Genomic DNA, 24,089 nt, shown 5'->3' on the forward strand with positions numbered 1-24,089 from the left:
TTATTTTTACTCTGTTGGACCGACGACAGCCTGTGGCATTGTGTTTCTGAAATTAATAATGTTAATACATCTTTAGTAGTTATTTTTTTTATTTTGTTATGTTGCTTGTTATTTTAAAGAATTATTTAGGAAGGAAAGGATGAAGTGGTTGAATATTAGTTGCGTTCAGTACATTACGTTAAGACTTTAGTTTGAAGCCTCTGTCTGCATAATGATGTAATTAATTAGAAATGAATTAGAAACCTATGAAAAGTTCAGAAGTAATTTGAAAACATTATATCTATTTAACACTTTGTAAGATCTCACAATTATGAGCCCACTGCACCTTTTTCCACTCCTTCTGTTCTGTAAAGCACATAGAGACCTGCAGTTATGCCTATTTGTTCTATACGCTAATACAAAACTGTTACATATGATTGTTAAATAGATAGCATTGTCATATAATATTACTTTTGAAGTGATTTTTGACATGAAGCTGATTTTGCCAAAGAAGGAGAGAGGAAAAAAGGGGTGGGAATATGTTTCAGAGATGTTTTTAAAACGTTTTAAACTGGAAATAGGCCTAAAAGAGTGATTCCATATTTTTAAACTCTAGAGGAAATCAGAAAATTTCTTTTCTTGGTATGTTTTGCAACCCTCCTCTAGCATAGACATACAGTCAAACCTGTCTAGAGCGACCACCGAAGGGAAACACAAAACGTGGTCTTTGTAGACGGGTGGTTTGTGTAGACTCGTTCCTTTAGTACATGTTTCAATGAGAAACCATTTTCAAGGGAAACAAAAATTGTGGTCTTCGTAGACAGGTGGTCACTAAAGCAGGTTGGACTGGAGTAACATTCCTCCAATCAAATGCAGCTTCAGAGATGGTTTCAAATCAACCCTCTCTTGTCTCTTATCTTAGGAATTAAAAGCAAATTTGGTGAGAGAGCAGAACGAGACTGATCAGTTGCAGAAGCAATTAAAAGCCAAAATGACTGACTTCACCGTCATGAAGAAGCGCCTAGAGGACCAGAAGAAGCTTGCACTCGTCAAGCAGAACCAGCAGAATCAAAAAATAAGGTAAATTACATGTAGTATTTTATGCTTGTGATAGAAGACATCATTCTTATCTATTGATTCAAGTGTTATTAAAGTTAGAAGTTTAAAGAAATGCATTATCTGAATTATCTTACAAGACAACCAGTGTTTTATGGTAAAGTTTTGGGGATTTCATCATGGTATTTTTCCATAAGGTGTTAAAAACTGTTACTTCATGCATAAGATTGCATTGTTGTGCTTAGTATAAAAAAAAGATCTAGAGAGAGTGTTTATCCTGTTCATTTTATTTTCTTCTTCAAAACAGATTAAGAGGACAATTTTTTAAGTTGGGGGGGGGGGATATTATGTTGTGTCTATTTAAATAATGTGAGACACCAAAAGAATTTGGGGGGGGGGAATTGGAGGATGTTCTCTTTGTGTTCATTTTTTATTTTATTTTTTATTTTAAGGACAGATTTGGAAATATGTTGACTTGTTTATGTTTATAGACTTGGACCCCTTATGTGTTAGATACATTGTGTGTTTTAAAGAGTAAAGATGAACAATTGATAACCTGTTGGTGATTGATGACTGATTTGTCTATTTGTTTATTTTAAAAAGATATTTATTTATCTATTCAATTGATTAATTATTTATTTATTTATTTTTATTTTGGGGGTCTATGTAGGCACGACGTCATGCAGAAGAAGAAGGAAGAGGATGAGAGTAAGAAGAAATTTGATGCCATCAGGCTAGCCCAGCAGCAAGCAGAAAAAGAGAAAGCAGAGTCAGAGAAGAGGAGAAAAGAAGAGGAAGAGAAGAAAAGAAAGGAGAGTGCCAAGAAAGCTGATCCATTTGCTGCATTTAGTGAGTTCCCTCTCAGTTGTACATTCGGTAGAATAAAATGCATTTAGAATTGAAGTGGCATTCAATTCACGGACTATTTATTAATGGATTATTAAAGGGGAATTAGTTAGGGGGGGCTTGGTGCTGAATTTGTTATTTGTAAAATTTGATGTTTCTTTGCCTTCAACAACAATATACCACTATTATGAATTAAATATAATATATGTAAGGCAAAGATTTTATGCAGAGGAAAGATGTAATCTTTTAATTTTCACGTTGACAATAACTTTTCTTGGGACTGTTTAATTGTTACATAATGATATACCACAAAATTTTATATGTATCATGGTTGAATTTTGTAATTAAATCTGTTGAATCATGATATAAACAAGAAAATCAAAGTAGCCTAAGGCTTGCTAAAAAGCTGTTAGTTAAAAAGAAGAAAAATGGTTCAGCCTACCATTTTTTGGGGGGGAGGGGGGCATATTTAGTATTGATAGATTATTCTACTTAGAGCGTGTGCCTTGAAAATGGGCCTCGATATTCATTGACAATGTATATAAATAATGGGAGATTGCAGTCAGATTTTAGACTCATTCAGTTTTATCCTTGTATTATCTTTAATTCTCATTTTAGGCTCCGCTGATAATGACCCGTTTACTTCAGCATTTGACAGTAAGTATACCAAAAAAAAAATTGTCAGTTGGAATCTTGAAGATATTTACATTTTTATTTTGGATGAAGGATTTTTGTCACCCATCAAGGGAAAGTAATTTCTAAAATACCAACTGCATGAATCATATTTTGCTCTTCACATTGGCCATATGTTTTGATTTTTTCTTTCTTTGACTGTTACAGACTTCTCAAAAAGCAGTACTATTCTTATTATTAATTATAGATTAGGTATATCGCATCTCCAAAATGACACTTTGACGTGGACATCTTCTACATTTATTGCTTTAAAAAAAATGTATTGCTTTGGTTATGTGTGTAGGTGTAGGTAAATATACCTTGCCAAATAGTCCTTATTGTTTTACTGCCTTACGAAAACGAGTTCAATTTTAGAAAGTGTTGCTTTTTCTATTTTGTAGTCCTCCAATGGCTAATGCTTTACTTACTTTGTGTCTCTCTGTTTACAGGCAATGAAGGCACAAAAACAGATCCAAGTGACCCCTTCGCTGCATTTTCAGGTATCTACCCTTAATTTTGAGAAATAGGCCATTTTCATAAATGTAATCAAATTCAATGCACAAATCTTTGTGAAGTGGCTCGGTACAAATTAGTTCATTCACCTCTTACAAATAATTATATTTCTATAGTTTGAATGTGAATTGCATACATTCCGTGTTATTAGGTAGGACAAGCCATAATGTTTGTTCTACCTAGCAACGATTACTGTATGCAATTCGTATTCTGACTATTGAAATACAAATTATTTGTAACAGGTGAATGAAATGATTTGTAACATGGCACTTGACAAAGATTGATGCATTTAATTTGATCACATTACAAAAATGGTCTTTTCGGTGTTTGCCATGTAAAATTTGGAAGTTTATCAGATTTCTGGACTGTTGATGACATGTATAATACTCAAAATCCTTTGAGCCCCTACAATGAATATTTTTTCCTGTAATGGAGTCATAATCAACTAAAACATAAACATATATTTATACCCCTGGCCAGTTGGCAATTATTATTGATTTGTATTATGGAATTGTGAACTAAAGCTGACATTTGAATGTCATTTTATTTGATAATTTGTCTGATTAAAGCTTTAGTAGGGCTATCAGCATGATACAGTCATCATATCTACCTAATCTTTAATAGAGGTAGTTGGTAATACATGTTAGAGATGAAAATCCATATATATCACTGTCAATTTACCATTTAACATGGAGTTAATATTGATGTAACCCCTCCTTAATCTTTACATGCTCAAATTACTTTTGATCATTTTCTTGCTGTCTTGTGCATACAGGTACTGGCTCAGTGCAATCAACCAAACCGGATTCAGAGAAGAAAGATCCCTTCGGAACTTTTGCAGGTAAAGTTAAAATAATGATAAATGAGTGAAATTAATAAGTAAATGAATACATGAATGAATAGAAATAGTGCAGATAGGTAGATAAGTATGACAAAAATGAATTAATTAGAAATAACCCATCAGTTAAATGATGCAACCATAGACTACTCGACATTTAGTAATAGCTTATCATTAGATAAGGCTAAGCTAACAGTCTCAATTGTATGCTGTCATTTTCTCTGAGGACTTTGTCTTGCACATATATGTATGTATTGTAGGTTTTCACATGTTTTCCTACTCTTTTCTTGTGTCTGCAAGTGGTTGGCACAATTACATATAAAATGTTTGAAATAATCGAAAAATTCTCTTGCAGATTTCTCCACATCCTCATTTGACTTTGGTCAACCTTTCAAGCCACAACAATCGTCCACAACTTCCAGTAGTGCAACAACAACAACAACAACAAGCTCCGCCAGTCTTGCCACTTCTTCTTTCACTCCAACACCGCAACCACGAAGAGTAACGGCGCCCTCTACGAATGCGGCGATTAAGCAGCCCTCCTCGCAGCAGAGTCCGCTCACGATTCAACCAACAGTGGAAGCGGTCGTCGCGTCCCAACCAGAGAATTCGTCAGCTCGAGAAGCGCCCTCAACGACGAAGCCAGCTCCACTGCCCAAAGATCTCAAGACGGTGCTGTCACAGTACAAAGCCCTCTATCAATTTGATGGAGAAGGACCTGATGAGTTGTCCATCAAACCAGGGGACATCATCTTGGTATGTAAGATGTTTAGGGGTACTCAAAGAGCAATCCAATTCTTGTAACAAGTTCAAAAATAAGATATTGATATTGATATCGATATTGATTTATTTTGTCCACAATGTGGAAATATGCTGCCCACCAGCATATAAACAGAATGGTGAAAGTTTTAAACAAATTGGACCAATGATAAGAAAGTTATGAATGTTTGAAATATCAAATCTCAAAATCTATGCGATTCTCAAATTGGCAATTTGGTCAGAGGATTGTGACGTAGTCCCTTTTGGCGTGTTAAAAAATATCATTAATTTCTATTTTTCTTTTTCTCTAGAGATGGATATGTTGTGCTCTATAAATATTGTTAAAGATAGGTATACAATCATTGCATTCTTGAGAACTTAGGAATGAAAATTCTAGGTGATGTAGTGGGGAACAACACATAAAATGACAAAAAATTATATTTCTATCCACTATACCACAACACCTCTATAATTCAATTTATTTTTCATACTATTCAATCGTTTAATCCTTATTCCATTGGCAGGTTGGTAAGAACCAAGGAGGTGAACCAGGTTGGCTCGGCGGTGAACTTGAGGGAAGGACAGGATGGTTCCCTGAGAATTATGCAGAGAAACTACCCTCTCCACCCACCACGCCTAGGAAACCAGAAAACAATGGTGTCATCGGAAAGGCTGATGCGCCAAGCTGGTCTAGCTTCGGAGACACAAAGAAGTAAGGACTTTAGAGAGATTCCTGCAAATTTTAATTGATTTTGGAGAAAAAAAATCTCCGTAATTACTTTTGGAAGTTTATTAAATCTTGTTTTAGAAGTTATCGCTTTCATATTTGTAATGTTTTTCAGGTACTACTGGGCCCGTTGCAGAAAAATTACAGTTGATGGTAACTTTACCATCAATGTCAAATACAATGATAACCTGGATTTTGATTTGCTGTTGAGCCCTGTTACCTTTGTAGTTGCCATTGATTTCAAAGTTACCATCAATGGTCAGTTTGATGCAAGGGGGCCCTGGTGTACTAGGTGTACATAGTTGGTCTGTGAATTCTTATCAAACCTGTACACAATGTCTTCTTTTCTCTTGTCTGCAATATCTTGTCTTTATATCCTGGGTATGAAGTGTAAGAAATTCAATATTTTGGTGCAGATTGTAAACACCTTAGGGTTAATAAAAAAGACCTGTGCATTGACAGTTCTATGACACATTTACCAGATCACAATGTCCCTGGTACAGTCTAACCTGCTTTGATGACCACCTGTCTACAAAGACCTCATTTTTTGGTTACCCTTGAAAATGGTTTCTCATTGAAACATGTACTAAAGGAACCTGTCTACAAAGGCCACTTTTTGTGTTTCCCTTGGGCGGTCGCTATAGACAGGTTTGACTGTATACATTGAAAGGATTCTGTATGTCTTTGACAGGAGCGTTGAGGTGAAGCAGCAGTCTGCTCCTACCCCTGCTGCCGTCTCCGCTGCGATCTCCACCACAGCAGCCAGCCTGACCTCCTCCGCTCCGGCCGCATCCTCCAGTCTTACGCCCTCTCCAGCTCCAGCAAATGCAGCGCCGGCCGCAACGTCCAGTCCGTCCCCCGCCCCCTCATCTCAGGAACCGACAACGCCCCACTCCACGCCCGTCTCCGAGATCGAGTCCACTCCAGCCCCCTCCTCCAGGTCCGTCGCGTCACTCACCGCCGCCTTTAGTGCTGCTGCGGTGGCCAGCACAGTCCCGCAGGTCAGCAAGCCAAAGCCCATCGAGAAGGAGCAGGTAGCCAGCACTGACCAGGCCGTAACGGACGATCCGGTTTACGATGTGATAGGGGATAGCGATTCCAAAGTACCGGCAGCCGATAGTCCTTCATCTTTCACAAAGGTTGTACCTCAGACAGGAGCCACTCCGTCACCTGTTCCAAATCAGGTAGGACTAAATCAAAATCATGTTGTTTTATTATAGGACTTCATTGAACATTAACGGTAAAGCTTCATTGTATATAATGTAGTGTATTTGTATAATACTGTTTGATGCTTGTTGAATTATAAAAATGTGTATTAAAATAATACCAAGAACCAATATTTTGATATGTTACCAACCATAACAATAAGTGTTCAGCAATCTTCAAAGAGTAACAGAGACTGTTCTTTGATTTTCTCACTTGCACTCTTCTCTGGTCTGAATATTCCTGTTTTATGTCCTTTTTTATACTCTTCCTTTCTGTATCTTCATTTTTCTTCTCTATGATACAATATGCTTGTCACACTCTTCATCTTTTTCTTCTTCCTCCTCCCTGTCTCTCTCTCTCTCTCTCTCTCTCTCACTCTTTCTCTTTCTCTGTCTGTCTCTCTCTCTTACTCTCTCTCTCTCTCTATCTCTTTTTTTTTCCTTCTCTCTCTCTCTCTCTTTCTCATACTCTTTCTCTTACTTTCTCTCTCTCTTTCTCTCTCCATCTCTCTCCCTCCATCTCTCTCCATCTCTCTCTCTCCATATGTGCCACATCTTATATTTGACCTCTTCTATACTTAACCCCCTACCACCACAGGGTACGATACCACCGGCCGGTACCAAGGTGAAGGCCCTCTACGACTGGGATGCTAAGAAAGACAACCACCTGTGTTTCAAAGCCGGTGCCACCATTACCGTACTGGAGAAGCAGGATATGTGGTGGTCTGGTGAGATAGATGGCAAGCAGGGCTGGTTCCCCAAAGCCCACGTCCTTGATGAGTAAGTCGATTTATAATTTGGTGATGAAGATGATGATGATAATGATGGTTGTTCTTTTTTTTTTATCTTGATCGGTTTTATTGGTCAGAAAACAATGATTTACAGAATATGCATTTTTTTGCAGAAAAATAAATGAATAATCATATTGTTTTACACTTACAATCATGTTGTTTCACATTTCAGTGTAACGTAAAAAACATAGCATGATACTTCTGCATACCCTGGCCGCACAGACGATAAGACCATTAGACCGACACAAACGGAAAGAGAGAGACCATGACGTAAAGAGCATTCATAGCCTCTTTCCATGTTGCTTCTCCCAATGTCTGTCTCTGCTCCTCTTCCTACTGCTCATACACTCACTGCTGTCTGCTCAATCATTTGCTCTCACCATTAGGTCACAACCAGAGGGCAGAAACCACAACTTCCGCAACTCCGCTGACAGCGATGCCATCTACGCCAACACTCCCAAACCCCAGCCCGACGAGCCGTTCGCCTTGTATGCCAACACCCCAAGGTGACCAAGCAACCGAGCCCTCCGCCAACATCACTGCGGCAGCAGGTGCTAAAGGCTCCAGTAGTTGCCGCAACTGTGGCAGCAACACAAGAGAATAGCGTCCCACAACAAGGAGATGCATCAGGACAGAAACTTGAAGGTGAGGATAAGGACATTGTTTCAGGAAACATTTTTATCACTGCAAAAACAAGGTCATCGACATCATATTGAAAGGCTTATTATTTTAATACTTGTTTTTTTAATGGGATGCTTTTCCTTCTTTTCTCCTTTCCTTCTTTTCTCCGTTCCTTCTCTAGAATGACTTAATTTCAATACATCTTTTCTAGAAACAAAGGGTATTTCTTCAACTGTGACTACCCACATTGTAGTGTCCCGGTTGACTTTTTCTGTGATGAGAAAATCTGTATGATAATACTTATATAATATTGGATGGCGTGATACAAGAATATATTGTCATAGCGAGAGCAATATATTTATGTATCACACGAAAACAAAGCCATACAATATTATTGTGGTAATTTCCTACACTAATTGCATTCCTACTGTCACCGCAGGATACAACACACTACCCAACGCTCCCTGATCCTAGCCCTAAGACTTCCCAAAACCAAATTTTATATGCTACCCTAACCCTGTACTTCTAACGAAATACAGCCGTTAACGATGGTCGCCAGAGCAAATGCGGGATCACCTATGAGAGACCTTATAAGTTTTGGCTGTGTTCTCTTTTTGCAGAATATGTGGCCCTGTACACTTACTCATCGGATGAGCCAAGCGACCTCGCCTTCGATGCCGGGGAGCGCATCACGGTCACAAAGAAAGATGGGGAATGGTGGACGGGTAAGGTCGGTAGTCGGGAAGGCATCTTTCCATCTAACTATGTGCAGATGGCTCAGCCAGAGGGAGAGGGGACATTGTCTACTACCGGTCAGTCTCTTGCTCCAGTGGTTCCGGCCGATGTGGCAGCCAAGTCTGGATCTTTATCTAGGAAACCAGAGATTGCCAAAGTGCTTGCCTCCTATGAAGCGACGGGAGCAGAGCAGCTCAGCCTGACCGCAGGACAACTCATTATGGTCAGGAAGAAGAATGCTAGCGGCTGGTGGGAAGGTGAACTACAGGTGAGCTCAATCAAATCTGATCATTGTCCAGGGGGGTGTTTCACAAAGATCATAAGTCAAACTTAACTCTAAGTTGGACATAACAATTATGGAAAGCCATTAGCATCTTTGAAAATATTTTGTAAAAGTTATTTTAAGAATTTATAAAAAGTCAATGAGTTTTCGCTTCTGAATATTTTTAATTTTAAGGCTACAAATGGCTCTTCATAATTTTTGTCTCGCCTGCGTAGCAAAAAAGCGAGACATAGGCGCCGCTTTTTCGGTGACGGCGGCGACGGCGGCGTCAACATCAAAAACTTAATCTAAGGTTAAATTTTTGAATTTTTGATATAATTTTGAATGTTTAAGTTCTTAGTCAATGAAACTTGGACTATAGGGTTATCAAGTATCTCCAATCATGTGAGCAGTATTTCAGGTCACTTAGTTAACGTCAGAGGTCATTTTAGGTCAACAAACTTAGACTTTGTTGTGGCATCAACATCAAGATTTTAAATTTTTAGCATATTTTCAAAATTGTTTGTTCAAATTCCATGAAACTTGTACCCAAGGGTTATCAAGTATCACAAATCAAATGACACAAATTCCAGGTCACAAGGTCAAAGGTCATTTTAGGTCAGTAGACTTGGATTATGTTTTTACAACTTAATATGAGAATTAATAAATCTTTTTTTTATTAATTTGTTTATATTTCATTCAAGTTATCGATCATGGTACAATTAATAGTAAATAATTCTTCTGATGATTCTTAGTCAATATTCACTTCAAAATGCTGATTATATTCAGAGGATTTCATTTTGTGGGGCCTGCTAATGGGCCACCCTGCCTATAAATAATGTTCCAACCTCAATTTTTCATCATATCGAATTGCGTAATGCAGGCGAGACTGCCGAGAGCGTTTCCCTTGTTAAAGAGAAGGTTGAGTTCTGGGAAGAGGTGAAAAATAATTTGTGAGCGTTAATCATTCTTATTATGCAAGTGTGGAAGAACATCAGATAAGACATGTTTCCTGAAAAGCATGGCTCTTCAAATGCCTTCATATTCTAAATATGCATGTAACATCGTAAAAATCGGAGGCCGGCTTTTTACGCCACGTGTTCGTGTAGTCCCATATACATCTTTCTGTGTACAGTGTTTGTAACTTTACCAAGACTTGGCCAAATTTCTTATCATTTTGATGATTCCAGAACCTTGCAATACACACAAATTCTTATATGCTAGATGATCAACCTTTTCTGGTCGGTTCCACACCGTTTCTTTCACAATGCAATCGCATGACTAGAACTCAACTTCATCTTTAAGTCTAACTTAGAGTTAAGTTCAACTTAGGATCTTTGTGAAACACCCCCTAGGTCAGGCTGACTTTGACCAGTGTAAAAGATCTTGTTGTGTTAACTGTAAGTCTTCATAGATTAGCTACAGTTACATTGGGATTTCAGTGCAGGAATAACTAAATATATTGTTATCTTATGCCAGAACTATTCTTCTTTCTTTTTTTGGACTCAATTTAACCCGCCATTGATGTTATTTCCATAAAAAAGATTTTCTTTCCGTCATGATGCAACGATTAATTTTGTCATTGGGATTAGTACCCTGATATATTCAATGAATGTTGATTTGCTTTTTTCGAAACAATTTCGTGAATAAAGATGCGAACTGTGACAATAAATATGACATGTGTTACCCCCCAAAAATAATGCATTGATACCAAAGTTTAAACGATATCCAAGAATTGGTTGTTTTGTTTTTGTTCTAATATTCTATCTAGATTTCCATTTTCCTGTTGATAATACCCAATTGCAAGTAGTCAATGAAGGAGCAGTAAGTGACAAAATGATAAATTGCAATAAAAACAAAATTTGAATGACTGAAAAGTTATTATTTTTTACTGTGTACCTCCATGTTTGGTTGTGTAGAATCAGTACATTAGATGTATACCATTGTGGTTAAGATGTTCTGTGATGTTTGTTGATTGTTTCAGGCTAGGGGTAAGAAACGTCAGATTGGCTGGTTCCCTGCAAACTATGTAAAGCTGATGGAATCTGCTGGCAAGGTCACTACTCCGGGTGAGACTTCTAAATCACCCAGTATCTTGACTCCTCCTTCGGTGAGTAACTACCCATTCTCATTTTTTTAAAAGTTGCTCAAGTGTGGGTATATAGAGGGCAGCGCACGGAAGGACGCACAGGAGCGTAAAACCTATTGGCTCAGTGTTATAGTGATCAGAAGTGATCAGGAGTGATCGCCAAGTTGCCTACTTCACGAACGACTATATACCCACGCTTGAGCAACTTTAAGTTGGAGGGGGGGGGGGGTGGTAGGAGAGGGAGGGAAGGGTGTAGGCTTAATGCCAGAAAGACATTACAGGATTCATAGGGTTTCTGAATTACTCTTGGTGAGACTTCTAAATTGCCCAGTATCTTGACTCCACCTTCGGTGAGTAATTCGTCGACGTTTAGCGTCCGTTTTTCCCACCCTGTGGGGTTGGACGTTTCATTTCCTTTATGGCCCTTCTCCGAGCCCTCCGGTCTTGAGCATCCGCCTGGATAAGGCCTGGGACCCGTTTCACAAACCCTTTTTTCAATGACAAATGACAAATATCAGTGTAAAATCTGCTGATAACCAATCAGAAGCAAGGATTTCAGTAGCTTATAACAACAACTGTCATTTGTCACTGATGACAAGTTTTGTGAAACACCCTCCAGATGCTCTTATATCTTCTTCTAACATCTCCTTCCAGATTATCCATTGATAATTTCCACAAAGGGAAAAGCTAAAACTGCAAGAACATGGCAGGTTCCATAGGACTGGAGTGAGCATAATCATGGAAAATCAGGAGGGGGGGGGGGGAGACATGATAGACTTGGAGGAGCACTATTACTTTCCAGGGGTTGTATTTATAGTCATTGGATGCTCAAGGCTTTATTTTCTATATTGCCTGTGGAAAGCTACACCTTGTTGGTACCTATGGATCTATTCTCATCTTATGTGATCTTTCAAAATATTTTAACTGTATTATACCCCAAGCTTAGTTTTGAAAATATTGAAATGAGAATTGATTTGAATGTTGCAGCGAGATAACATGATTAATTCAAGGCCTTTTTCAAAATCTGCCACAGTGACAGCAGTCAGGTATTAGAAAGTGCTCTCGAAATATTATAACAACAATGTATCATTGATGCTTACTTTTTGTTCCTTCTGATTTTCCAAACAGCAAGCAAACCAGAGACTGACACCAGGCATTGATATGGGTAAGCTGATGTATTACCACTTGAATATTGTACAGTCAAACCTGTCTATAGCGATGCCCAAAGGAAACACAAAAAGTGGTAGACAGGTTCCTTTAGTACATGTTTCAATGAGAAATCTTTTTCAAGGGAAACAAAAATGTGGTCTTTGTAGACAGGTGGTCACTAAAGCAGGTTTGACTGTAGTAGCCCTGTGGTTCATTCCCTTGGCTCTTACCAGCTCCAGGGTTCAAATACCCACCTTTTCATTACAGTTTTTAGCCGTTTGGTCTACACCCAGCCAGTCTACTATCCACATGGTCCTATAATCATTTCGTCTACCTATCATTTGGTCTAATCACCAATAAGTCTACTACTCATTTCGTCTATTTGCCAGTCGGTCTGATTCCCAGTTTGTCTAATGCCCATTTTGTCCACCATCCACAATTTATGACTAAATGATTATTAGACCATAACATTCTCAGCTTTAAATAGCTCTACAGTTGTCTCTTGAGACAATCACATAGAGAACGTGGTTAAAGAAATTCTGTGATGGTATCTTGCCAGAGACAGAGTGAATGTTTTGATATGTGATACGTGCTATACAGAGCTAAATTGTTGATGTTTCCAATATTTCAACCATAATTTAATCAAGGCTTAATTTTTTGTAAAATATAGCTGCTCCTGAGATAGTATTGAAAAATCTACCAGTCTTTGAAATGATTTGTCCTAAATGTCATCATTTTATTACCTCCTCTCCTTGAAAATGGTATTGGGACATTTTTAACAAATTATAAAGCATGCCTGTAGAACACTTTATATTAAAGATGGTCCGCTTCCCCACCCCCTAAATTGTGTTCTTTTTTAGATGACCTGAAACTTCTAGTTATCGTATGCCAGGTGCCCTTACTTGTAAGAAATTGCAAGTTTTATAATGTTCCCAAGTTTCTGTGGTCATATATATGATTTGTTGGTCCTTCGGAGCAAAACTCATGACCTGGCTGCCATTCCAACCAATGTTTGCTCCCTGTGCCATATAAATTCTCTGTCAATTTGTTAAAGGTATAGACCAGTTTTGGAAATACCCCCTCTCAAAAATTGAAATGAAAGCTCCTATCACCAATTATGTGAAAGAATATGTTTTGACTAATATGTGATAATACAAATTTTGCTCGAAAACCGCCTACTAATTGATATATTTGTTAAATTATCATATCGATCCGGCCTGGATAGATATCGTGAATACACTTCAACATTGAACATTTGGCCATATATTTCTACTTTTTTTGCAAATTTAGGTTGAAGTATTGCCATCTTAACCTCTGGAGGCAATATTTAAACAATATTGAATGGATATTTTGCACCCAAAATCCTTGAACCGCAATTTTACCACTACCGGTCTATATCTTTAACATCATCCCCTTCTCTCCCTTGTCTCCTCCTCCTCTCTAATACCCCCACAGTATGCCAAGTCATCACCATTTACCAGTACGCCCAGCAGAACGAAGACGAGCTGTCCTTCCAGAAAGGCATGGTCATCAACGTCCTAAGCAAGGAGGACCCTGATTGGTGGAGAGGGGAGCTCAACGGCTCCGAGGGCGTCTTCCCGTCCAATTACGTGCAGGAGCTCGGGGACAGCAAGAGTGCTCCGGCCACGGACTGTAAGTAAAAAACACTCTCTTTGTTGCTCACCTTGCCAGAAGCAATGCTTCTGCTTGCTTGTAGGTAGAAAATGAAGCCTTGTTCGGATATGATGTGGCAAAGCCGCAACGTTTTTGTTTTACTTGATGATATAAAGTATAAAGTGTGATATGATAGTGTGTTTTTTGTTTGTGTGTTTTTTTTACAGCAGTTTATCATGTCATATATCCGAACTTGCCTTTCCCAGAAACAAGTCAAATGCCTGAAGTACAAGCACGTGCTGTGTTGCTTAAGTTTTGGTTAGTTGCTGTTTCTGTGAACAAGGCAGGATTTGTTTTACCACAATAGTGCTGGATTTCATTTACCATAATAATGCTGTTTAATATCATGTTTAAGAAATTACATTTGTGTGGGACCAATAACCTCATGTTTTGTCTTTTGGATTGTTCACATCGATACTCATATTTTTATGTGCTATCCAACTTCACTATCACACTATGTATGAACCAAATTTTAGAATTCAAGAATAAAGCTGTCTTTGTCTAAACCCTCTTTTGTCAATATAAGGGTTGGTATAGGAATATATTGGCATGACAGTTTGCAAGGTTTGTTCCATTAGCCATTGTGATATCCTCTTGCTAAGATACTAATCACAGATTTAATCTTCCTGCAGTCAGTTTGGTTTCGCTCTGTACTCGTCTCTTGTAAGAGGTCAAAGGTGAAAGATCACAGGGTCATGTTTAAAATCAGAAGCAGAAAATATCTCAATACTGTGACAACTCAAGAAATACTAAACCAGTGTCAACCCCAGTGGGCACAAGTATGTATGAGCATGGAAGATTACCTGAAGAGTTTGGCTTCGTAAGGTCAAATGTTAAAGGTCACAGGATTATTGATCATTACAGTCAGAGGGATATTAGAGACAAAGTTAATATCAGGTTCTTTCTTCATTTTTCACCAGTGCTGTTTCATACCAGAGGCAATTCTATTATCACTGCTTCCCTTGATTTACCTAGTATATAGTGTGTAAAATCTGTATTAAAAAGCATAACAATCCAAAAGCAATTAGTAGTCAAGTTAGATAGTTGGCTTATGAATACGACAAGACATAACAATGCAGTACGTAGACAAGCCCCTATAACCTAGACACATGCACAGTATTCAGCTGAGTTGAATGCATATATTGTCTGCGTCTGTTGAGATTCCGAAGGATTTTTTTGCTATCCTGCACAAATTTGCTGTGAGTGCTATATTTGCATTTCTAATGTTCTTTCATTCTTTCTATCTATCAAGTTGATATTATGTCTTGCAAGTCGGGATAAACTCTGACATACCAGGGAAACCTCTCCCATCATAATTACTTGTAATGTATGTTAGATTTTCCATAGAAGAGCTTGTAGGGGATGGTTGTAAAAGACGAGAGAAGAGAGACCTGTGTTTCCCAATCCTCTCCATACACCCCCCCCCCCCCCCCCCTCTCCTTCTTTTTCACTGTCAAATAAGCCAACCCATGCTCTAAAACCATTTTGTTCTTTCATCTTCTCTGCTTCCACGCCTACTAGAACCAAGTACCCTGGTCTCTAAGAATACCACTCTTACAAGAGCATTTAAAGACCCACTACCAAACTTAAACTTGGATTGTGAAATTGAGACTGGTGCAAAAACCCTTTCTTCAGAAGTATTTGGATATACAACTCGACTAGTGACACTGAGGTGGGATTGATACCAGTCTGGGATTCATCTTGATGTCATCTTCTGTTTTTTTAATATACTTTGGATCGTCTATACCAGCTTGGTTATATCTTAATCATTTTATCGCTTAAAAATGGAATAATTGTGTATAATTCCGAGTTGTGTTTGGTAGTGGGTCTTAGTTGCTCTTGTACTTTCCCATATTCATGCGCTAGTAGCCAGTGATAGAGTTAGCCAAGTCTCGCCTTAGATTAAGTTTCTTGTTACAGGAATTATCCCAAACAACTAGCAGAGGGATGTTTCACAAAGACTAAGATCGATGCCACTGTTTGCTCTCACCATTATGATTTTTAATCATGATTTGTACCTCCCTTGTGAGACCAATGCCAGTAAATGGTGAGAGCAAACAGTGGCATGAATGGCCTGCCATAGTTAAGTCCAACTTAAACTCAATCTCAGTCTTTGTGAAACACCCCTCAGATCTGTATGAAGCTCAGGCAGTGCAACTAGACAATACTTGAAAGTGTATAACTAACCTGAAACCCACTACCAAGCACAAGCTATATGCCCTTTGTATTTATGGTAATTTTGCTATTAAAGATAAAGTTGAGTACTGGGGGGCGTTTCACCAAACTTGTCATCAGTGACAAATGACAGTTTTTGTTATAAGCTACTGAATTTCTTGCTTTTGATTGGTTATCAGCAGATTTGTCACTGATTTTTGTCATTTGACATTGAAAAAAAGGGCTTTGTGAAATGCCTCCCTGGCCACATGAATGCATTTTGAAAGAAAAATAGTTTCGCAGCACATTTGAAAAGTTTGATTGTGTGGTACATCAGAAATATTGCAAAATTGTGAGGTTGTGAAATAATACAAAATGATAGGAAGGACTAAAATTTGCAGAAATTTGAATACAGTGAAGAGTGCATGCTCACAGAAATGGAACATAGACCTGTTAGGCATGAATGTTTGGACCACACTTAAAGGCTATTTCTAGTCATTTTTTTTTTTTTTTTACTTTGAGGGTAGTCTCTTTTATTTGACAATGTTCCGATAATATTCTTTTATGGAAGCTCAGAATTCTTTTCCACCTTTACCAGAACTTTAATTCAAATTTCTTACTTTCAAGTATGTATGTAGGCAAATATAGAATAGGAGCAAAAGGTATATTTGGCAAGATGATTGTGTATCTTTGGATTGTTGTGCTATGTGCTACTTTATTTGTACACGTATTGTTATTTGACAAAAAGTTGAAGTGCAAGAGTTGTAAAGTATTAACAGTTTTCAGATGTACATGTATTCCCCTTTTACTGCCGTTGTTGAGGGATAACATTGTTTGGTCAGTGCTAATGTAGTCTTTGAGTTGTTATTAGTGGTAGAAATGGTGAAAATTAGGATCTTTTTCGTGATTTTTGGAACTTTAGCTGTGTTCAAGAGTATTTCCTCTAAGCTTGGATTATGGGTTAGCAGTGTAATAGTAGTAGTGTGTCTTTTAATCAGGTGATATATTGGTTTTTATACAAAGAACAATAGAACTGAACAATTATTGGTATTTAATGATATTGTATCTAGCCTGTGAGGTAGGTATAGTGTTTCATCTATTTTAATTGTATACTTGAAAGAAATTATCACGAATATTTCGTCATTTGAGAAATTTGTAAAGTGAAATAAAGTAATATATTGATTTTTTTTTATTTACCATTCCATTCAGTAAATACTGAAATAATGTAATTAAAAAACAAAGACTTTGAATTGTTGAAAAGTTTAAAGAATATGTCGATGTGCTAGTACACTGAAGAATATTATTTGTTAACTAAGGTTGCAAAATATGCAGATATTGGATAAGCATTAGAAAACCTATATCGCCTGCACTTTTTAATTCACATACCGGTAGTCTGTCTGTTTGGAATTAACTCATATACTTAGCTTTGGGATCTACTGACATGGAAAGTAGTATTGAACTCGACCCTCGACCACTGGAGAAATTCCTTGAAGGAAAAATAGACAAATGGTCATCCTCACAAATCTGCAACTAAACCCCTTTAAAAAAAGTTTGGAAACTCTATAAAGTTTGATTAATTATATTTCCCTTGTTATGGCATAATCATCACTATACTTAGTATCATTATAAAGTGTGTTTATTCCCTCTTAAAATGATACCCCATTTGTTATGATTTTCCAGTCAGTCATGGAATGTGCATTGCATCAAAATGAGGGGCAAGGTCACAAGTGAGAAGTTTCAAAATGCAATGCTCTTGTTCGGCTGTGCTTTCTTCTTTCTTTGAATAGTGTAGGGCTGTCGTGTAGTGCGCTGCATAACAATACCAGTGCTTACCAGTGCATTTTGCAACTTATCACTTTTGACCCTGCCCCTTATTCTAATAATGTACTGCTCATTCCATGGCTACAATATCATAACAAATAAGGTATCGTTTTAAAGAGGAATAAACATACTGTCGAATATTAAACAAAGCGATGATCATCCCAGGGAGATATTATAAATCAAAGTTGAGTTTCCAAGCTGTTTTTGAGGGGTTTAAAAACAAACACTCATTTTGGTAACATTCTTTTGTCTTCCAATGAAAATGACTATTAACAGTAACAGTAATTGCTGCGAGCTTCATTTATATGAAAAATCATTTCATCTGTAAAATTTTCCTAATATGAATTTATTTTGATTATTATGAATTATTAGAGATATCAAATATCTTTGATGGTACAGTGCAGGTATTTGTTTAAGGTACATTGTTTGCTTTGTTTTTGTTTTGTTTTTTGGGTCATTACTTTGGTATTTCACCCCATTCCAAATTGATAAACCTGAAGTACAGACCTAGTACATGTATATGTACAATGTATATTTCATGGCCAGTACTGATGCTCTTCCATTATCTAAAGTATGTCTTTGTTTTAATTATTTTTTAATGCATTTTTGTTTTTTATTTGATTTGGATTATATATCCCATTGTACTTCATAGTATGACAAGGTAGGTTACTAGGAGATGTAGATGTTATATAGTCTGTTGGAAAAGGACAGTTAGCTTAAAGCTGATGTACAGTTTTTTGAAGCCCTCTAGAAAAAAATTGTCAGATTTCTTTGATTTTAGATGATAAATGGGAAGATAGTAGCAAATGCAAGGTTGCTGTTCGTTTTTTTTTAACTCCTCAAGTGAAATATTTAACAAGAGAGACTTTCTTGGGCAAGGCATTAATGTCAGCCAGCCTGGTACTGATGTTTTTTGGCAAGGCATTGATCCACATTTGTCTCTCTCCACCCAGGTGTAGAAGGGTACATGATTTGCTAGAGCTGTACATATTTGGCCTCCTATGATATCTATGATCAGGGTTAATAGTGACCAAATCGCAAGAAGCCACCATTATTATTTATCATTACTTTATAGCATAGTTAATGAATGAAAAGTTAACTTTATATTGTTGCTTCGTCTTAGAGTATATCAACTAGTGAATAGATACACCACAGATTGTCGAACTACATGTATAAGATAGAGCCAATATTGTAAAACAAATTTCTATTTCCACCATGGACACATATACCGGTAAGCATACTGCCGAGACGTATTTATACTGCCCTTTTAAACCTACGTTACATATGACTTTCTGCTATAGAACTCTGCCCAGCCATCATTATCAATCAACAGGCTTCCAAGGGACATAGACATGGACATAGTCCAAACATTCTCTTATGGAAATTTGTAAAGAACTTCTATGCAATTTACATTCAACTATTTGCATTAGACAATACCACAGTTAGATTGATTGATTGATTGAACGCACAATGTATTAATATTGCTGACGGTATTCTACAGAATTCAAAACAGTAAATTGTGATACAAAAGAGCTCTCAATTTAGAGATACGGTAGACATGCTATAGGTGCACCTGTAGAATATTGATGGTGTCATCATTTACAAGGGAATCGCCCTTCCGTTGGAATTTAGAAAGCTAGATTCTACATCTATATCAAGAGATAACTTTTCAGAATAGGAATACATGTATCATTATGAGAGAGAGCTACATTTACATTTAACGATCACAGAGTACCCTATTTTTTTTAAGAGAGTGCAATCTTTTATGTGTGTGTCAAAAAATGGGTATTGGTTTGATTCAAAGAAAACTGGTATTATGTAGCTGAGGATGGTATTATTCTGATTGATTTATTGATTGATATATTAACTCTACAGCTATACATATTTGGAGGTTGTACATTTTTGTACAGATTTATGTACAAACAGTACTGGGTGTATATAAAATATTTTTTGTTATAGGGTTGTAGATATTTTCTAATCATCATTTCACTTACCATAAACACAAAAAGTACACATGTACCCTATCCATTCTTAAATTTTAATAAGTTTTTATTTGATTCTTAGATTTTTTAAATGTTATCATGCCATGATTAAATGCACCCAGTATATGACAATGACATTGAAGTACATTAGTAAATGCAATATAGGATAATGTTGATCATAATATATGAGATTTGTAAGGCGCCGAAACCACTTGAAATCAAATGCTCAAGATGCACTTGTTAAATGAAAAACAAAAAAAAGAGATCGCATAAAAGCATCTGCATTATAAACAATGGAACAGAAGTAAGATATAGAATACTAGAACAAAGTAATGGTATGCCAAATTAGATTTTAAAAGTTTTAAGATTATTTTAAACACTTCAACTGATCTGCTAGTATGACTCCTGCGAGGGAGAACATTCCATTTCATAATGTTCAGTCTAGTATAGATTTATAAATATTGTTGAATACCCGAAAGAGGGCAGATACTGCCATACATAAACATAGCCATTATGGCCTTCTTGCGTCAGCCTATGAGTAAAATCCCTGCCATACTAGTACTTGAAAGCAAAATGGAGACCATCTTTTGCTTGACACGTATTTTTGAGGAATTCAGTGGTATGAATTTGTAGACATTTTCATGTATAGAATGAGTAGATAGATAATATAATATATGTACTTTAAGAATATATCAAATGGATAGTTTATTGTGAGTACCTCTTTCCTTCATTTACAGACATTTAGTCGTAGTCGTAGAATTAGATATAATAAGAATTGGACAGAATGATTGAAGAGATAACTTAATGTTTGAGGCATATCAATCTTTAGATAACCGAGTCATTTAAAGATAGATCCATTTTAGTACTTACAAGTAGAAACCACATGGGAGTAGAGCAACTGGTGAAAGCATCAAGCAGCTTCAATGAAATTGATGAAATATAATTACTCTTAAGGAACTTCTGCATGTACATGTACTTGATTAAATCTTCTTCTTTTTTTAAGAGATTCCGTTTAGAAAACAGTCATTTTTGTACTGCCATGTAGAATGTAGAAAGTAGCAGCTATAATCATCCCCTGTTTATGTTCCCTACATCACCTTTTTAAAATGTTTTTATATTAGTACTTTACACTTTTTTTGAGGAAGTGTTATTTTCCTCCTGTATAAATTTATATAGATTTTTTGTATACCAAAATATATTGATCAATTGCACCTGTAGAAGAAAGAAATTAAGCATAAATTGTTCAACTTGATTGAGTTCTTTAAGCAATCTAACTTCCTGTTGTGACCAAACTTCTGATATGATATCTGATAATTAGGAAAGGTTGTTTCATATTTTGCAGAGCTCACCTTTTATGAGGTATAACTGATCATACCATTTCAGCAAACAGTAGAATGTTATTGCCCGAGAATTCAAATATTTAATTTGTGATTTGAATTATTCTGTACATGCATGTTGGTATGTACAGTGATTTGTACATCTAAGTGTTGTATGAACATATAAAGCAGTTCTTGAAATTTACTGATTCTGAAATGAGCACTTTGCACTTACGTATTAAAGAAGGAAGGATCCTGGAACATGAAGACATTAAGAATATTGCACTTGACTATAAACTTCTTGTATATACATGTTTATATCTAATTCAAGATGTGAAGAAAATAGAAATATTGGAACCCGGACAAATTGATTTTGATACCATGTGTGATTCCAAAGTTTATAGCTTCTTCTTTTTTTTTTTTCTTTTTTTTGATCCACAAATAATTCATGAGGGATGAAACATTTGGCGCATCTCAATGACTGAAATTTAAGCAAGTAGGCTCTGATTTACAAATTGTAATGAGATTCTGGGACAGTAAATATTTACAGAAGCACAGCACAGTATATGGCATTAAACGCACAATAATTATACCTAGAGGACAAACAGAAAACTTTTAGCATTGCTTTTTTTTCATCACAAAATATGGTACATCTCTTGTGCACTGATGAATCTGACATATTTACTCAATTAGAATACAAACTTAAATACTTTTTATCATTATCAAGATTATGTAAATGCACAAAAATATCTTGTTTTCAAAAGGAACAAAATGGTGACTTAAGTGAACTGTGTGTTGAAAATGTAATAAGGTGCTGCCGGAACATCTGTGGATCCAAGATTGTGGAAGTGTATTCTACAAGCCATATATAGGTTATTATGAATTGCATGCAAAATATGAATATTATATTATATCAATATATTATATATATCCTTCTCTCCTGCTAATGTGTGCATGTATAAATTCAGCCATCATGTGTTAAAGTATTGATTAAAATCAATGAAATCGACCGAAATAAATTGGCTGTGATATTTCATTCCAGTGCATATATGGAGTTGTTTGAAGTTGTAGTAGTCGTAGTATTAGTTGCTGTTGTTATTAGTAGTAGTTTGGGGTTTTTAATGTCCACATCAATTAGAGAATTGAACATTTTTGATTGACAATATCCATACAAATTCAACTCTTTGTATGCCTCACAAATAATATTCCTGTACCATGTTGTTGTATTTATCATGGGGCAGATAATTCAAAAGCTTCAAGATTGTTAAACCGTTTCCAGTGCATTACCATTGTTAAAAGGGTTGTAATGGATCAAATTCATTGTGTAGCACAAAGCAGTTCTTCCATCAACTGGTGCCTCTTGTTTTGTGCAAAAATGTACTTGTGGCAAATGAGCAACTGTGCAAAAAGATGAAGAAAGCAACCAAAGTTTTAATCTAGGATTCTGTAGAGTGTCAAAATGTAGTTGCCCAATCAACAAGCTGTAAATCGCCAAACCAATGTTCACTCCTTTTTATAGTGTACATGTGCTGTGAGTCACCTCGATTTAGTAAGCATCTAGACTCTAACGTACAAGAAGGAAACTTGCTTGCAAAAAACAAACAAAAAGAAGAGGATATTTAGTGTTCTCCTGCTCCTTCACAGTGGCCTGAATTCAAATTTTCCACAATTGTCCAAAGAGAAGACTGTCATGACTGTTAAATATATTTGATAGGTTCTAGCAGGGTTAGCAGTTCAGAAGTGTTTCAGAAGTGGTTCTAGATAGGAAGAGGAATGCTCGGGGGCTCATGCCCTCCCAAGTTTTCTCAAGTCTCCCCCCCCCCAAATGTTGTACTAGAACCCAACCGAACCTGGAAAGAATCTAGATGTCTAGATGAGAGGCAATGAGACTACACTATTCCTATGATTATTAATTTAGAAAGGCTAGCTGCATGTTTCAAATATTTGTTTATTTATGTTATCGGTAGCAAAAGGGACTATGTGTAGAAAAAGAAGAGAAGGTGGGAATGGAAAGAAGGAGATGGTGTATAAACTGAACCAATTATAATCGAGGGACAGCAGAGAGAGGGAGAAGGAAAGAGATGGGGGAGAGCAGGAGAGAGAGAGAGAGAGAGATGGAGGTATATGTAATAAACGTGTACATGTATAGTTTATGGTATAACAACTGTGCCACTTTAAAGAAACTGCCCATATGTAACTGTATTTTGTTAGATTCTCTTTGCATTCACATTGTTCTGATTATGCTAAAAACCAAATTCATAATGTTCCCCAAAAATCATATTAATACATTTTACGCAGCATATTTAGTTTAGTACATGTATAAAAAATGATATGTCTTTTCTGTTTACATTATAAAGAAAACAGGTAAGAATCTTTGTGTTTTTGTTTTAAATGAATTGGAAGGGGGAAAATACAGCATGTGTATTTTGTTCATGTACTTGTATACAGACAATATGCCTTTCCTTTTTACATTAGAAATTTAACCTGTAACAGTGTTTGCCAAATGGATATTTTTTAAATAAAATATCAATCATAAATATTTCACTGTGACTAATTAAAAATACTATAATGAGCTAGGATGAATAAATATAGTTCTACTAAAAACTCTTTTCATTGGGTGTGTAGCATATGCAAAATCCTCTCTAGCGCCATCTCATGTCGGCTGTAGCGGTAAGGTCCTGTAACTCGTTGTTGGTTAATTCTCGCATCTACATGTAGTCCTCTTTCTGTGAAGTGGTTATTAGGTATTGGATCACGCACTGTTAGCAAGTTGACCATGAGATGGTGCTGGGTAATAATCTGTATACACTAGGGCAAAAATTTTATCAGTTCAGTATCGCTTTACATGTAACATCACCATACTTTGAATTATTCATGTTTGTGCGTGCAGGGACCCATGA

At 36.5% G+C, this 24,089-nt stretch overlaps 2 protein-coding genes across 3 annotated transcripts in view; both read left to right on the forward strand.

Moving 5' to 3' along the window:
- Positions 1 to 7,997, forward strand: part of LOC105441718 (intersectin-1) — a 34,712-nt gene extending 26,715 nt beyond the window's left edge. For both annotated transcript variants that reach the window (XM_030995458.1, XM_030995457.1), the window contains exons 17-26: positions 902 to 1,059; positions 1,706 to 1,884; positions 2,500 to 2,538; positions 3,003 to 3,053; positions 3,842 to 3,907; positions 4,260 to 4,660; positions 5,188 to 5,375; positions 6,082 to 6,574; positions 7,194 to 7,375; positions 7,773 to 7,997. In XM_030995458.1, coding sequence (XP_030851318.1) covers positions 902 to 1,059; positions 1,706 to 1,884; positions 2,500 to 2,538; positions 3,003 to 3,053; positions 3,842 to 3,907; positions 4,260 to 4,660; positions 5,188 to 5,375; positions 6,082 to 6,574; positions 7,194 to 7,375; positions 7,773 to 7,896 — 1,881 coding nt within the window. In that variant the 3' untranslated portion in view covers positions 7,897 to 7,997. The remainder of the gene's footprint in view (positions 1 to 901; positions 1,060 to 1,705; positions 1,885 to 2,499; positions 2,539 to 3,002; positions 3,054 to 3,841; positions 3,908 to 4,259; positions 4,661 to 5,187; positions 5,376 to 6,081; positions 6,575 to 7,193; positions 7,376 to 7,772) is intronic.
- A 10-nt stretch (positions 7,998 to 8,007) lies between these two features.
- Positions 8,008 to 16,017, forward strand: LOC115927914 (intersectin-1-like). Its single transcript, XM_030994260.1, has 6 exons — positions 8,008 to 8,083; positions 8,628 to 9,010; positions 10,989 to 11,114; positions 12,222 to 12,258; positions 13,698 to 13,895; positions 15,438 to 16,017. Coding segments are annotated over exons 1-6 (822 nt in total). The 3' UTR covers positions 15,440 to 16,017.
- Positions 16,018 to 24,089: the final 8,072 nt, after the last annotated feature.

This window comes from Strongylocentrotus purpuratus, unplaced genomic scaffold, assembly GCF_000002235.5.
Source record: "Strongylocentrotus purpuratus isolate Spur 01 unplaced genomic scaffold, Spur_5.0 spur5_scaffold_21, whole genome shotgun sequence".
In the NCBI taxonomy this organism is placed as follows: domain Eukaryota; kingdom Metazoa; phylum Echinodermata; class Echinoidea; order Camarodonta; family Strongylocentrotidae; genus Strongylocentrotus; species Strongylocentrotus purpuratus.